The sequence below is a fragment of the Rana temporaria genome, chromosome 5, assembly GCF_905171775.1.
Source record: "Rana temporaria chromosome 5, aRanTem1.1, whole genome shotgun sequence".
Lineage (NCBI taxonomy): Eukaryota > Metazoa > Chordata > Amphibia > Anura > Ranidae > Rana > Rana temporaria.
This window is the reverse complement of record NC_053493.1, coordinates 199,422,130-199,439,355: the sequence shown is the minus strand read 5'-3', so window position 1 is coordinate 199,439,355 and position 17,226 is coordinate 199,422,130. Positions and strand designations below refer to the sequence as shown.

General features: G+C 43.1%; 1 protein-coding gene and 1 pseudogene across 2 annotated transcripts in view; both read left to right on the top strand.

Moving 5' to 3' along the window:
- Positions 1 to 17,226, top strand: part of GALNT1 (polypeptide N-acetylgalactosaminyltransferase 1) — a 229,675-nt gene that overhangs the window by 184,964 nt on the left and 27,485 nt on the right. For both annotated transcript variants that reach the window (XM_040353475.1, XM_040353476.1), the window contains exons 9-10: positions 584 to 723; positions 7,456 to 7,554. In XM_040353475.1, the coding sequence (XP_040209409.1) occupies positions 584 to 723; positions 7,456 to 7,554 (239 nt within the window). The remainder of the gene's footprint in view (positions 1 to 583; positions 724 to 7,455; positions 7,555 to 17,226) is intronic.
- LOC120942143 lies at positions 12,107 to 12,225 on the top strand (annotated as a pseudogene).

Here is a 17,226-nt window from a genome sequence, read left to right as displayed (position 1 = left end):
TTTGTCAGGCTGGTTATAAATACTATAGAAGGTAAGGGCTCTTTCACACGTCTGTTCAGTTTTTCAGATCAGTTTTTTTTTCATCAGTTGATCCGTTTTTCCATCAGTTTTTCATCAGTTTTTTCATCAGTTTTTGCATCAGTTTTTGCATCAGTTTTTTCATCCGTTTTTTTTTTTTTTTTTGGGCTTTTTACATAGAAAAACGGATGTTAGCGGAACGGATGATAAACGGATCATCCGTTAACGTCCGTTTTTCGTCCGTTCCGTTTTTTAGACGGAAGAAAAATAGGGTTTTCTTCCGTCCAAAAAAACGGACCTGAACGCAGACGGATGCTAACGGACGTTAGCGGATGCTCATCCGCTAACGGACGCTAGCCCATAGGGAAGCATTGCGGTCCGTTAACGGACGTCCAAAAAACGGACGAACGGAACGGACGTGTGAAAGAGCCCTAAGTAAGCAACTTGAGTGGAGGAGGTAATGCAGATTGGCTTAGGTACACTGGTGTGGGTGGGCTAGTAGAGCTTTCCTGCATCTTGCATCACAACTCAAATTTTGTAGTTAATATTGTTATTATCTCTACAGGGGTTACTAAGGTGGACTATGGGGACATATCTTCAAGAGTAGGCTTGAGACACAAACTGCTGTGTAAGCCATTTTCTTGGTACTTGGAAAACGTTTATCCCGATTCCCAGATACCTCGCCATTATTACTCTCTAGGAGAGGTAAGCAATATCTGTATCAAAAATTGTCTTTACATATGCCTTGATTATATGGTATGAAAATATGTCTGACCTATTTTAGTCTGTTTTCTTGTGCTCAATTAAGCACAGTAATTTTCCTTTTAAACACTTTTAAATCAATAGGCCATAAAAATGTGTAAACACCCTTTGTTGCTAGGAGTGCCACTTCTTTCACTTACTCTTACTATGTGTCATAGCAAGAGATTTGGTGGTGGCGCAGAAAAGTGGGAGAGATGAGGGGGCTCTGGGTATCCGTTCCTTATTAGCATTGGAGAGATGACACCGGAGGCAGCACCCCCAATTTTCTAAGACTGCCTTAACCCTCTTGGGTATGGAGTTTACCAGAGCTTCACAGGTTGCCACTGAAGTCCCCTTCCACTCCTCTATGATGACATCACGGAGCTGGTGGATATTGGAAACCTTGCTCTCCTCCACCTTCCGTTTACGGATGCCCCACGGATGCTCAATAGGGTTTAGGTCTGGAGCCATGCTTGGCCTGTCCATCACTTTTTACCCTCAGCTTCTTTAGCAAGGCAGTGGTTGTCTTGGAGATGTGTTCGGGGTCATTATCATTTTGGAATTCTGCCCTGTAATCCAGTCTCTGAAGGGAGGGGGATCATGCTCGTCCTCAGTATGTCACAGTACATGTTGGCATTCATGGTTCCCTCAATGAACTGACTGTAACATGCAGCCCCAGACCATGATACTCCCACCACCATAAATATTTAAATCATCACGCTAGGTAATCACAAATGTGAACTTGGAAAAATACTTATAAAAGTAATTTACAGTCCCAATAAGTTTTGTGCTCATAAGTGCTCGTGCTCAATAATCCATGCTGCATGTGCTCAGACTGGGTTCCCCACATGGATGTACACTCACCTCTAGATGCTGACCAACTATCTCTAGTATGGTCGATTGCGTGTGGGGAACCCCTTGGAAGGATCAGTTTCTGGCAACTCTTGCACTGGATAGACCTCACATGGATGGATGAAAATTCCAGAGGGGAAACCTTGTGTAAAACCGTTTAAAATTTATTGGGTAAAAAAACAAAGTATGAGATTACGCTCACATGTAATGGTGCCCATCTTTCTGGCTCCGGTGTGTATAGCATGTGATTTTTAGGGGAAATCGTCTTACAATCTGCTGGTAACCGATATTCACAGCTCGGCTTGATTCCAAAATGTTGCGTGGGCGGACGTATGTCACAATGAAACTATATATGGTGTATTTGTATTGATTGTATTAAAATGAGAGAGGGCCACCTAGTAGCCACTTAATAGAATTGCACTCTAATAAATTAAATGAATCTGCCAAGATAAAATTATACAAATGACCTATATTAAATAATTGGGTGATGAAATTGGATAGAGACCAAAAAGTGGAGGCCTAGGGTAAATGTTTACCCGCAGTAAAACAGGACTATAAGTTTAAAACTAAATTTAAATAGGAACTCTACTGGTAATCTGTAATAAAACAGTTGAGATCCAGCTCAACATTCAATCCCGACTTGGATAAAGTTTGGAGTTCAAATATCCACTAGGTTTTGTTCTGGGATATTTTTTTGGAGTGTACCTGTGGGTAACAATATGTAGAAAAGACTTCCAGAACATTAACAAAACATGTTACTAATGTACAAAAATGATTTTCTAAACACAGTGTTTCAAATCACTTTAGGCTAGCACATCCAGCCAAACTATCCTTGTATGCTATTGGCACCATTAATAGACATTTGGGGATGCCAATATAGTTAAATATCCCAAAATGAAACCAAGTGGATACTTAAACTCCAAACTTTAACCCCATCAGGGTTGAATGTTGAGCTGGATATCAACTGTTTCATTACAGATTAATTACCAGTAGAGTTTTTTTTTTAATTTAGTTATATAGGAAAGCATTGTGTGAGTTTAGGTGCCGTAGATAGAATTCAGCTTTTAGCTGCGGATAGATGAAGTTATCTGCCCGTGTGAAAAGGGCCTTATACAAGCTGCACACTCGCTACTTTACATTGTAGCAAAGTGTATTTTCTTCAGTGTTGTCACATGAAAAGATAATAAAATATTTACAAAAATGCGAGGTGTGTACTCATTTATGTGAGATACTGTGTGTGTGTGTGTGTGTGTGTGTGTGTATATATATATATATATATATATATATATATATATATATATATATATATATATATATATATATATATATAAAAAAAAATTTTTTTACATCAAATATACTAGACTTCCTTCATCACCCAATGAAGTAACTTTGGTTGTAATCTACCCCCCCCCATATATATGTATAGACAGGTGTGTGTGTGTGTGTGTGTGTGTGTGTATGTGTATATATATATATATATATATATGTATATATATATATATATATATACACCTGTCCATAAATATATATGGGGGGGGGGTAGATTACAACCAAAGTTATTTTATTGGGTGATGAAGGAAGTCTAGTATATTTGATGTAAAAAATAATTACATTTGATGTTGAATGTCAAGTACGTTCGATGCTGAATGAAGTGTGAGATTGTCAAGTACATTCGATGTTGAATGGAAAAAGTTTGGTACATTGTGGTGGTGACAGTTTAGACCTTTCATAAATTTATAATTCTGTTTTTTCAGGCATGTTGAAGTGATTTTTGATTTGTAGCTCTATTATATCAGCCCTTGGCTGCAGTCTAAAAACTTTTATTGTCAGTTCACACAGGGGCAGCTTCAAAGTCACCCGACTCTCATCTGACTCTGAAGCCACACCGTACAGCGCGGCTTGCAAAACGGCTTCTGTATAGAAGTCAATGCAAGCTGCTCTCAAGTCGCCCCCAAGTAGTACAGGAACCTTTAAGTTTTTTAGTAGAACGGTTCCATTGTACTAAATGGAGCGCGACTTGTCAGGCTGACATGTCACCGGATAGGTCAGCCCCTATGTGAACCAGCACTTGAGCTTCTTTCACACTTTGGGCCAGGGAGGTGGTAAAAAACAGGTGATTTACAATTTTAACCTCCCCGCCCACCTGCAAGCCAACATGGTGCTGCTCGGATGCATATAATTTCAGTGCTACATGTGTAGTTTGACAGGCTGCATCTGCAACACAGGAGCCTTGCACAATTGATGTCAACTCAGGGATTCTCTTGTAGACACAAAGCAAGAGTTCCCAAACCTGCTCACAATTGTACTGTATTTTGTGAAGACAGAGACAACCCTTTACCAGTATAATGGTGATATATAAATTTGTTAACATCATCTTCTTTTTTTTTTTTTTTTTTAACAAAATATTTTGCATGGGTTACATTTTATTTTCATATTAAATATAAAATATATATATATATATATATATATATATATATATATATATATATATATTCAGTATTTTGTGTAGGTGTTTTATCAGTTTGGATCAACTGTTTCCCTGCCTTACCATCCCGACGAGTATTGTAAAGTAAAGCTGTCAGCTGCTTGCAGTGTGTACAATTTCCCATGAGAATGTCACAGAATTTCCATTTGATAATGTTCAGGCAGTTGCTTATGTGATACAGAGCCAAGCTCTTGCACAGCATACTTTGTTTGTCTTCACACTAGATCACCAAATTGCCACCAACTTCGGTCAGTTTGTGAAAGTTCCTTTAAATGAACTATGTAGTGGTTTTGTAAATATTTACTTGTTCATAATGGATTAAACAATCCCCAAGGGTGTTTAGCCCAGGTGCACGAGGCTCTGGCATTTAACTGTGGATAGAGGGTGCAGGTGCACCCTCCAGCCCTGCTGCTAGCAGCCTGTCACATTTTGAGAGACTGGCATCTGCTGTGGCTGCATGCTACACATAGTGACATGAACAATGAGACCCCCAATGAACAAATGCTCAGAATGCAAAAAGTCTGTGTTCCAAGCATTCATCCCTGTGCGCATACTGCTATGTGCAGCATTCATCCATAGCAGCTGCAAGCCTGTCATAGAATTTGACCTGTGTCTGCTGCCCCCAGGTAGTTATACAACAGAGCACGGTGCAATGGGGCTACACACCCAGTGTGCATGGAGCCCTAAACGTTCTAAAAAGGTGACAAAAAAACTTGCAAATTTTGCATTTTAAATATTGTGCACTTTTTTGAGTACATGGGTAATGCTCTGAGCTTTTTTTTTTCCATCGTTTTCTGATTACCAGGCTTTTATACCCACCTAAATACCGGGCCTATTCTGGCACTTCTCTCATAAATGTACAAATCATCATTCTTTTGCTAGAAAATTACGCAGAACCCCCAAACATTATATATGTTTTTTTTTTTAGCAGACACCCTAGGGAATAAAACGACGGTCATTGCAATGTTTTATCTTGCACGGAAAAAAATTGTTTCATGAATTAAAAAAATTACAAAACGGTAAAGTTAGCCCAATTTTTTTGTAAAATATGAAAGATTATGTTACACCGAGTAAATAGATACCCAATATGCTTTAAAATTGCGCACACTCATGGAATGGCGCCGAACTTCGGTACTTAAAAATCTCAATAGGCAACCCTTTGAAATTGTTTACAGGTTACCAGTTTAGATTTACAGAGGAGATCTAGTGCTAGAATTGTTGCTGGCACTCTAACGCAGGGCTCGACAAATCCCGGTCGCCATGGCGACTTGGCTAGGAAGGTGGGCAAAAAAAAGTCTTCCTTGTGTGAGCTGGCGCCATCTGGTGGTTGCCGTTGGTATTACAAGTTAAGCATTACAAGTTAAACAGTAATTCTAATGTCATTTTTCACTGCCATCTTCTTCCCTCTAATTAGAACCCCCAAACATTATATATATTTTTTTATCCTAACACCCTAGAGAATAAAATGGCGATCGTTGCAATACTTTCTGTCATGCCGTATTTGCGCAGCGGTCTTACAAGCGCACTTTTTTGGAAAAAAATTACACTTTTTTTAATTAAAAAATAAGACAACAGTAAAGTTATCCCCATTTTTTTTTAATCTTATGAAAGATAATGTTACCCCGAGTAAATTCATACCCAACATGTCACGCTTCAAAATTGCGTCCGCTCGTGGAATGCCGACAAACTTTTACCCTTCAAAATCTTCATAGGCGACATTAAAAAAAATCTACAGGTTGCATGTTTTGAGTTAGAGGAGATCTAGGGCTAGAATTATTGCTCTCGCTCTACCAATCGCGGCGATACCTCACATGTGTGGTTTGAACACCGTTTACATATGTGAGCGCTGCTCACGTATGTGTTCGCTTCTGCGCGTAAGCTCGTCAGGACGGGGTGCGTTTTCTGGCTCCTAACTTTTTTAGCTGGCTCCTAGATTCCAAGCAAATTTGTCAAACCCTGCTCTAACGCACACGGCGATACCTCACATTTGTGGTTTAAACGGCGTTTACATATGTCGGCGGGACTTGCGTGTGCGTTCGCTTCTGCGCGCAAGCTACCGGGTACAGGGGCGTTTTTAATTTTTTTTTTTTTTTTTATTATTCATTTTTTTTTTTTTTTTTTACTTTATTTTTTTACACTTTTTATTTCTATTACAGGGAATGTAAACATGCCAATAAGACCCTGCATCTCTCCTCCAGGCTGGAAAGCATGAGATCGGTGAGAAAAATGTCACCGGTCTCATGATTAGTGTTGCTTACTAGCCGCAATCGCGGCTTTGTTTACTTTTGGGTACCCGGGCGTGACGTCATCACACCGCGCCCGGGCCTCCGACGGTCATAGAGATGACTGGTGACCATCTGGTCACCAGTCATTTCTATGCTTCCTGCCTGCGCCGGATATTTCTTTCTCCAGGCCTCCGATGGCACGGGAGAGCCCGGAGAAGCACCGGATGGAGGGGGGGGGGGGAAGCTATGATCGTTATGTTGCACAGAATCGCCGGCACTAACATGATGTCTGAATGATGCCTCTAGCTGCAGGCATCATTCAGATATCCCCCCACAAAGCCCAGGACGTCATATGACGTCCACCACGGATGGGAGATCCCATCTGTGGACGTCAAATGACTATGGGCGGGTATTGAAGTGGTTAATTGTAAAAAAAAAAAACCCGTATAGGCTGTAGATGAAATTTAAATACAGGGGGAAAAAGTCAGAGTCTTGGTTTTTAAGCCTGTTTTTCTTTGTTTTGGACTGATGGAGGAAGTGATGAAACACTTTCTGTCATTTCTTAAAGACTCTTGTCACCAGGAATTCAATATTTTACAGTCCCCACCAGAACATAAATACACCTGTTCTGGTGGGAAGTGTCTAGGAAAGGATTTCCCCTTATACCTTACTTTCCCCTACTACTTGCTATGCCTCCTAGACAGGGATGGCCACTGATGACAAATACAAATGATAGCATATTTAATTTTTCCCTACTGTATCCAAACCTAAAAACAAAAAATAAATGTTTTGACTGTAGATTTTCTTTAAGTAGCTAAGTTATTTTCTGTCATTTATTCGATTTTTGTTTTTTCTCATTGCACATTGGGGGATTTATTAATGTAGCTCACAGATAAGCAATACAGATGAGGATCATCGTGAGGTTGTAAGAGAGATTCTGTCAGCCCTCTGTAGTACTGTAAGTCTTCTCAACCACTCTCTCATGCTCATCACAACAGGGAGAAGTGTGAATACAATAAATTTCTATTGTTTCCAAGGGACAACTTTTTGAATGACCACTCATTCTTTTAAACAAAATCTGTTTTATTGCACATAAATATGTTGTGCTTATACTCTCCTTTTTTTTCCACTCAGATTAGAAATGTAGATACCAATCAGTGTTTGGATAATATGGCACGAAAGGAGAGTGAAAAAGTTGGTATTTTTAACTGCCACGGAATGGGAGGAAATCAGGTAGGACTTTTTACCTTCTAGTACTTAAAACCATACGCCAGGTGTTTCTCGGTTCTAAATAGTATATATTTGCTACATGGACTTAAAAAAATAAAAATTAGCTACACACAAACATCCATCCAACAGGTTTATGGAAAGGCTGCCACCAGGACTAAAACAACGGACCGAGGGGTAACGACTTTCACACATACATTATCACACATACATTATTATTCTTCAAAACCCAAGCACAATTTGAAGAAGCACAATGTATGTGTGAAACGTTGTCACCCCTTGGTCCGTTGTTTTAGTCCTGGTGACAGTCTTTCAATAAACCTGTTGGACGGATGTTGGTGTGCAGCTAATTTTTTTTCACTTGGTGTACATGTTTATGGTTGCAAGCCGGAGCTAGCACACAGCCCTTTCTTTTTGGTGGATTATTATACTCGCTTGGAGCAGCGATCTGTCTCATTTCCCCTTACTGAAAAGATTGTCCATGTACAGTATCGTATGCAGTCAACACTTGGTCGGGGCTCCTTTTGCATGAATTACCGCATCAATGCTACGTGGCATAGAGGCGATCAGCCTGTGGCACACTGCTAAGGACCGCACCCAGGTGACACCATCAAGGAAGCTGACAGTTGTAGCGGGTGCTGTCACGCCCCCCTCCCTCTGCCCCCCCCCCATCAGCTGAAGAGATCTTGGGCAGCGGCGATGTGATAGGGTAGAGGCGGGCTGTCAGAATGTTCTCCCGCTCGCCCCCCCTTTCTCCTGTCATTGGTGCAGGAGAAGAGAGAGCGGCTCTCCTATTCAGTTCCTCGCCCTGCTTTCTGCCTGCTCTTTTTCCCCTCCCCATTGGCTAATCGCAACAGACTAGTGGAACACCATGGGAGAGGTAGTCCCAGAAGATTGGCAGCCCCATTGTTCTCTAGACTACAGCTCCAAGCATGCACTCTGCTGGAGGAAGATAGAGCCCAGAACCCAGAAACAAGCTGGGAGAATGAGTGCTATACATGCTCCAAGAGACAGAAAAAAGAGGACTGTGCTGGGGAAAGCCAAAGAGAGCTATGCTGCTAACCAGCACCACCAGAGAGAGCCACTCTGCACACTTATGGCAGTGTGGGCAGGTGCCAAGTCCTGCTGGAAAATGAAATCAGCATCTTTATAAGGAGCATCAAGTGCTCTAGAATTTCCATGTAGAGGGCTGCTCTGACTTTGGACGTGATAAAACACAGTGGACCAGCACCAGGAGAAGCGCTCTCCAGGGGGTTACCTTGCAGGCACGCTCCCGAGTCCAGCATTTGCGTCCATAGACACAAATGCCGGGCTCGGTTCCGGCGACCACGTCATTGGATTTGATGGACGACAGCGGGAGCCAATGAGTGTGCTGCTATCAATCTATCCAATCAAGAGCCGAGAACTCCTACACAACTGATAACAGACCATTCAGAGTAAGAGTCATTAACCACTACTCTCTGAATTCTGTCTTTTAGCCATTTTTCTATCCATTTACAAATTGCTCTTTCCAAGCCTGTAGACTTTAGCTTACACATGAGCGGTTCCGTGCCCCTTTGAGGAGATCCCTTTCAAATGGTGGGCTTCTTCTCCGGTGGTGGACCCTCCGGGTATCATGTATAGGTGACCATTCTCCCTGTTGCAGGAGGCCCGCTTGTATGGATTTGACTGATAGAAAATCCGAAGTACTGACCCTTTCCATGTTCACCATGCTGGGGTCTGTCTTGCGGCCTATTGTGGTCTCTACTATGGGGTCTCAGTCACTCACGGAGTGAGCATTTTGCACCAGACCGTGGAGGAGCACCAACTCTCTCCCAAAGTTATTAGGCTAGCGGACCAGCTGGTCAAGGGCCTCATATAGGTCGGTGATGCTTCATTAAACCTCTTCCATACAGGGCAGTTATACACACTTCCATACCAGGCCTATTCTGGCACTTCTCTCCTACATGTACAAATCATAATTTTTTTGCTAGAAAATTACGCAGAACCCCCAAACATTATATATTTTTTTTTAGCAGACACCCTAGGGAATAAAACGACGGTCATTGAAACCTTTTATCTTGCACGGTATTTGCGCAATAATTTTTCAAACGCCTTTTTTTTGGAAAAAAATTGTTTCATGAATTAAAAAAATTAAAAAACAGTAAAGTTAGCCCAATTTTTTTGTAAAATAGGAAAGATGATGTTACACCGAGTAAATAGATACCTAACATGTCACGCTTTAAAATTGCGCACACTCATGGAATGGCGCCAAACTTCAGTACTTAAAAATCTCCATAGGCAACACTTTGAAATTTTTTACAGGTTACCAGTTTAGATTTACAGAGGAGATCTAGTGCTAGAATTGTTGCTGGCACTCTAACGCACGCGGCGATACCTCACATATGTGGTTTAAACGGCGTTTACATATGTCGGCGGGACTTGTGTGTGCGTTCGCTTCTGCGCGCAAGCTACCGGGGACAGGGGCGTTAAAAAAATAAATTTTATTTCTTTTTTTATTTTTATATATTTATTTCTTTTTTTACACTTTTTTTTTTAATTTTTTTTTTTTTTTTATCACTTTTATTCCTATTACAAGGAATGTAAACATCCCTTGTAATAGGAATGTGTGTGACAGGTACTCTTTATGGAGAGATGCGGGGTCAATAAGACCCTACATCTCTCCTCCAGGCTGGAAAGCATGAAATCGGTGAAAAAAAATTCACCGATCTCATGCTTGCTGTTGCTTAGCAGCCGCAATCGCGGCTTTGTTTACTTACGGGACCCGGGCGTGACGTCATCACATCGCGCCCGGGTCCTCCGACGGTCATAGAGATGACTGGTGACCATCTGGTCACCAGTCATCTCTATGCTTCCTGCGAGCGCCGGACGATTCGTTCTCCGGGCCCCCGATGGCACGGGAGAGCCCGGAGAAGCACCGGATGGCGGCGGGAGGGGGGGATGTCCCCTCCCGCCGCCTGTAAGAACGATCTAGCGGCGGAACCGCCGCTATGATCGTTCTTACGTTGTGCAGAATCGCCGGCACAAGAGAAGGATATCTGAATGATGCCTCTAGCTGCAGGCATCATTCAGATATCCCCCCCACAAAGCCCAGGACGTCATATGACGTCCACTCTGAACGGCAAAGGTTCTTTGTGGACGTCATTTCACTATGGGCCGGTAGGGAAGTGGTTAAATTGTCGCTCCCTGTGTCTGCGTGGGTTTCCTCCTAAGGCATGTGTGCACACACCTATATAATATACCTACATATAGGTTATTATTATAGGTATTATTTATGGCCAAGCCGTCAAAGGCCCAGCTGGGGGACTAATCCGTCCCTGGGTACGTAAGCCGATCACGCCGGCACCCAAATCCTGCCAATGTATGTAGCTTTTTCTCCCTGTCTCTAGGTGGGGGGGTGCGGCGGCTTGCAGGTTCACAATTCGGTGAAACCTCCCTGCTCTCCGACCAGTGGGTCTGTGAGGTGGTCTCTTTGGAGCACTAGATAAGGTTTCCTCCTATCCACAGAACAACGTTCTTTCCTCGTGTTTTCCTCTTCCGGCCCGTTGGTCTGCCTTGGGCAGTGTGGGACTTGCTGAGCTCCAGGGTAATTTTACCTTTTCTGCAGGATGAGAGGTTTTGGGGTTTTCTATGGTCCCCAGCCCCGAATACCTTTGTGAACGTTGGTTAATTCCACATGGAATACATTAGTTCGGTGGTAGCTGTGCTCCATCCGAGGGACGTCCTGGCGTCCTCGGACATTAGGGACGCATACATGCATGTCCCGTTTTGCGCATGTCAGTGTTTTTTCTGTGCTTCATGATGAGAGGGGGTCTCTGTCAGCCTGTGGCCCTCCCGTTTGATCTGGCGTCAACACCATGGGTTTTCAGCTAGGAGCTCGCATTTATCCTAACTTTGTTGGGACAGCAAGGTTTTGCCTCGTGGCTACTTGGACGACTTTCTTCTGAGAGCAGCTTCTGTCTTAGACCTAGTGGATGTGTTATTCCCATTCAGACCCTCCGAAGATTCGGGTGGATGTTAAACATTTAGGCAGAAGGTGTAGCTCAGTGGCAGCAAGCCCGCCTTCCATGTGTGCGACCCAGGGTTCAAATCCTGGGCATGGTAGGTTCCGACTCAGCGTTGGAGTATCTAGGGTTGATCCGGACTCCTCGGTGGCGAAGGTCCTTGTTCCCCTGGAGAAATTGCAGACTCTTCAGTCTGCGGTTAAGTTATTGGCATCACGCAATCTGTCTTCTCTCCGGGCACCTGCTGGTTCGGGGCCTGTGGCAGCCTCCTTCGAGGCGGTACTGTATGCCCAGTTCCACACTCTGGTTTTTCCAGGGGACATACTGTCCAGGTGGTAAAAATCTCTTGTCTCTGAAATCATCAGATTCCGGTGCGCCACCTAGTCAGTGTCTCTGAGTTGGTGACGGAGATTCCCTACTCTTCGGTTTGGGGGCGGGAAGTCCGGGAAGTTGTTTCTTCCTTCCAGTGGTCGGGTTTACAACGGATGCCAGCCTCACGGCTGTGGGGGGCACCTGGGGGGTCCAGTGGGCCCTGAGTCGCTGGACTTGCATGGGCCTACGGCCACACCTCCCTGAATGTACCCGCTCTCGTCTGGTCTCGGTAGCTACCCAGGGTCGGGCCTGGCTAGTGCCTGGGTGGGAGACCGCCTGGGAATACCAGGTGCTGTGGACCCTGTCTACCGTTCATTGTCCTACTATTTTAGACGATCAGGCTATGCTTCTCCTCGTGGTCAAGGAGGTTGCAAGGTCGTCCGATCTGGTTTCAGCAGGACAACGCCAGGATCTAGGATCTACCATTAGGTATACCGCCAGGCGGACTATTGGTGTCGCCAGATGCTGGACCAGGGCGAGCCTCACAGGGCATGAATCTCCTGGCCGCTCGTCTCCACCGCAAGGGTGTCTAAGTTAGTGGCCAGGTCTAGTGATCTGGTGCAGATGCGTCAGTTGCACTGGTGTCCCTGTGGGGCCTGTATCGGCGACTTTTAGCCGTTCCTCCATTGTAGTTGCATCCTCGACTGCTCCACAGAGTGGAGGCTGAGGAGATCCCGATGATTCTAATCGCTCCAGTTTGGCCTCGGGTCCTTGGTACGCCGATTATTGGGCACCTGGTAGCTGAGGTACCCTGGCGGTTGCCAGGGCGGAAGGTCCCTCTGTCCCGAGGTCCCATACTTCCTCCTGTTGTACAGTCACTGACTTGCTCAACATGGCTATTGGAAGCCAGACTTTTACAGACCGTGGTCTGTCCGACTCGGGTCATCTCAACAATGCTGAGGGCAAGGTAGTCTTCTTCGGAGGATCTACTGTCGCACCTGGCAGGCCTACATCTCTTAGTGCGAAGAGATGGAGTGACGTCCACGGACGTACTCGGTGTTCAGGGTCCTGCTGTTTTTACAGCTTGGAGTAAATCTAAAAATTGCTTAAAGCACTGTTTGGGGGAAGATTTCAGCCTTGGCTGTGTTCTTTCAGTGGCCTTTTTGCGGCCTGTTCCCTGGTGGGTCCCCACGGCTGGGCTTAAGGAATCACGTACGGGTACGTGATTGTGCCCAGCCGTGCCATTCTGCCGACATTTATCGGCGTGAAGGGGGTCCTTAAGTGGTAAAAGTTGCACCTCCTCTGTTGAGGAGCTCTGCTTGTTTTGGGGTGAAGTTAAAATTGGTTTTACTGATATATTTCCCACCCCTCGTTTTTGACACTTGCTTGGGGACGTCCCACTTGTCAAGATTTAAGGAGCTGTGTCTGTCCATGGACTCAGAGAAAAGGATTTAACGGTGAGTACAAAAAATCCTATATTTGTTTTTCAGAAAGAACTTGTCTATGTGGTCTTTTGTTAAACTCTCCAGTATCTTCCCGACTATAGAAGTTAACCACTTAGTAGCAATACCTAATACCTAATTTTAATGATCATGGTATCGCTGTGCTTGATTGGCCAGCAAACTCGCCTGACCTAAACCCCATGGAGAATCTGTGGGGTATTGTCATGAGGAAAATGAGACACCAGACCCAGCATTGCAAATAAGCTGAAAGCCACCATCAAAGCAACCTGGGCTTCCATAACACCTCACAGACTAATCTCCATGCCACGCCGCATTGCTGCGTCAATTAATGCAAAAAGAGGCATACTATACTGTATTGTATATTGAGTGCATACTATACTGTACATGGACATACTTTTCAATAAGCCAACATTTCTGTATTAAAAATCTTTTTTTTGTTTTTGTTTGATCATGTAATTTTAACATTTTCTGAGATGCTGCATTTTGGGTTTTCACTAGGTGTACGCCATAATCACCAAATTTAAAAGAAAGAAATGCTTGAAATATATCACTGTGTAACACATATAAATAAAATGTGTTTCTCTTTTTGAATTGAATTACTTAAAATAACTTTTTGATGCTATTCTAATTTCATGAGATGCACCTGTATATATTACCTTAAATGTGAGTGGATTTCTATTTTTAAATAAATATTGTGTATTGCCATCTACACCAGGGGTGCCAAACCATTGGCCCGGGGGGCCACATGTGGCCCACGGTGCCCTCTGATGTGACCCGCGACCTCCTGCTGTGGGATAGCAGGTTGGCAAGTCCAAATCGCGGGTTGCCGACCCACCATCTTAGAGCATCAGTGTTGTGAATAGAGCCGGGGGTAGAGGAAGCAAGCGGCTGTGGAGCAGAGACACACAAGCTGATGCTTTCTGTATAGCACGGCTCCTGTCACAGGATACCAAATGCACTCTGCCTGGGACATCAATATACCTGAATAGATGATTGTTATTAAAGGTAAGTATATTACTAAAATCACAGTGTGTATATATGGGCATATCTGTTCTGCAGTGATTACTAGGCTGCTTTCAAACTTCTGTTACTACCTGTGGGTTTAGTGCATTTTTGTAAAGTGCGCCACAGCTGCAGGATATAATAGAAGTCTATGGCAAAAGTGCAGCTAACCCAAAGGAAAACCACAGGTGCACTACATTGCACCTTCAGTGTGGGTAAACTGCAGTGCATCAATGTGAAAGAAGCCTTAGGCCCCATTCACACAATCTGTCCAACTTAATCAAACCCTCCATTCACCTCTTTGAAGCAGCCGATCTAAATGGGCTTGTGTCCATTTACACCCACCTACCTCCAATCCTATCTGCTAAAAAAAAACAGAAGGGGATCTGTCCTCTTCTGTCTGGGCAGATCAGATTGAGGGCCCACAGAATAGAGTGAACTGTGTTTGTGTCTGCTCTGCATGTGGACAGAGACCTGTCATTCGCTCATTGTGGCTCGTGACTGGTGGCCCTCTCTCTTCAAAAGGTTGGGCACCCCTGATCTACACGATCAGTCCTCTTCTTTTTTTTTTTTTTTTCTTCTTCCCTATGCTTCCACTTATTGATGTTTGCTGGAGGAGTTGAGGGGATTTGTAACTAACCAGGAAACTTGCTGGCAGGCAAAGTTATGCAAAAGCTTGTTTAACCCTTATGGAAACATTAGGGTCAACTCAATAAGGTAAGAAGACACCTAAAGGGGTCTTGATGGTAGGAACACCAGTGGTGGATTGTTAAAATTAAGATTTTTAAAAGACATCTGACTTGTTTTTATAAATGATGGGATTGATGCTATAAGTGGACATTCACACTCTTATTGCACCGCTAACACATGGATTTCCTAATATTCATCCATTACTTTTATATTATTGTTCCATTATAAAAGCGATACTAAAAGCTCCACTTTTTTACCTAAAATAACAAGAGGTTGTATTTACCTGCTCTGTGCAGTATCTCTAAAGGCTCGAACTTTACCTAAAATGCAAAAAGAGGTTATACTTGCACTGCATATAAAAAGTCTGCACACCCCTGTTAAAATGTCCGGTTTCTGTGATAAAAAATTGAGACAAAGTTAAATAATTTCAGAAATTTTTCCACCTTTAATGTGACCTATAAACTGTACAACTCAATTGAAAGACAAACTGAAATATTTTACTGGGTGGGCAAAGAAAAAAAAAAACGTAAATAATGTTGCTTAAGTGTGCACACCCTCTTATAATTGGGGATGTAGCTGTGTTCAGAATTTAGTCACATTCAAAATCATGTTAAATAGGAGTCAGTATACACCTGCCATCATTTAAAGTGCCTCTGATTAACCGCAAATAAAGTTAGCTGTTTTGTAGGTCTTTCCTGACATAATTTGCATCCTACAGCAAAAGCCATGGTCCGCAGAGAGCTTCCGAAGCATCAGAGGCCCCTCATTGTTAAAGCCATCAGTCAGGAGAAGGATACAAAAGGATTTCCAAAGCATTAGATATATCATGGAACACAGTGAAGGCAGTCATAAAGTGGAGAAAATATAGAAAATATGATACAACAGTAACATTACCAAGAACTGGATGTCCCTCAAAAATTTATGAAAAGACAAGAAGAAAACTGGTCCGGGAGGCTGCCAAGAGGCCTACAGAAACATTAAAGGAGCTGCAGGAATATCTGGCAAGTACTGGCTGTGTCCTACATGTGACAATCTCCCGTATTTTTCATATGTCTGGGCCATGAGGTAGAGTGGCAAGAAAGAAGCCTTTTCTTAGGAAGAAAAACATCTTAGCCCAGCAAAATTTTGCAAAAAACACATCTGAAGTCTCCCAAAAGCATGTGGGAAAATGTGTTCTGGTCTGATGAAACCAAGGATAAACTTTTTGGCCATAATTCCAAAAGATATGTTTGGTGCAAAAACAACACTGCACATCACCAAAAGAACACCATACCCACATTAAAGCACGGTTTGGGGCTGTTTTTCTTCAGCTGGAAGAGGGGCATTAGTCAAGGTAGAGGGAATTATGAACTATTCCAAATACCAGTCAAAATTGGCACAAAACCTTCAGGCTTCTGCTAGAAAGCTGAACATGAAGAGGAACTCCATCTTTCAGCATGACAATGACCCAAAGCATACATCCAAATCAACAAAGAAAGAGCTTCACCTTAAGTTTGGAATGGCCCAGCCAGGGCCCAGACCCCTGAAGACGATTGAAAATCTGTGGAGTGATCTGAAGAGGGCTGTGCACAGGAGATGCCCTTGCAAAGAAGAGTGGGCAAATATTGCCAAGTTAAGATGCGCCATTTTGATACTCATACCCAAATAGACTGAGTGCTGTAATAAAATCAAAAGGTGCTTCAACAAAGTATTTGTTTAAGGATGTGCACACTTATGCAACCATTAGGGATGAGCCGATCACCCCCGGGTTCGGTTCGCAGCAGAACATGCGAACAGGCAAGAGATTTGTGCAAACACCATTAAAATGTCTATGGGACAAGAACGTGAAAAATCAAAAGGGCTAATTTTAAAGACTTCTATGCATAGTTTTGTCATAAAAAGTGTTTAGGGATCTGGGTCCTGCCCCAGGGGACATGTATCAAAGCAAATAAGTTTTAAAAACTACAGTTTTTTTTCGGGAGAAGTGATTTTAATAATGCTTAGAGTGAAACAATATAAGTGAAATATTCCTTTAAATTTCATACCTGGGGGGTGTCTATATTATGCCTGTAAAGTGGCACATTTTCCCCGTGTTTAGAACAGTCCTTGCACAAAATGTAATTTCTAAAGGAAAAAAAGTAATTTGAAACTACTATAATACTATACTATAAAACGGCTATAATGACTTGTCGGGTCTCAGCAATGCAGATAAGTCATTGAATAAAACA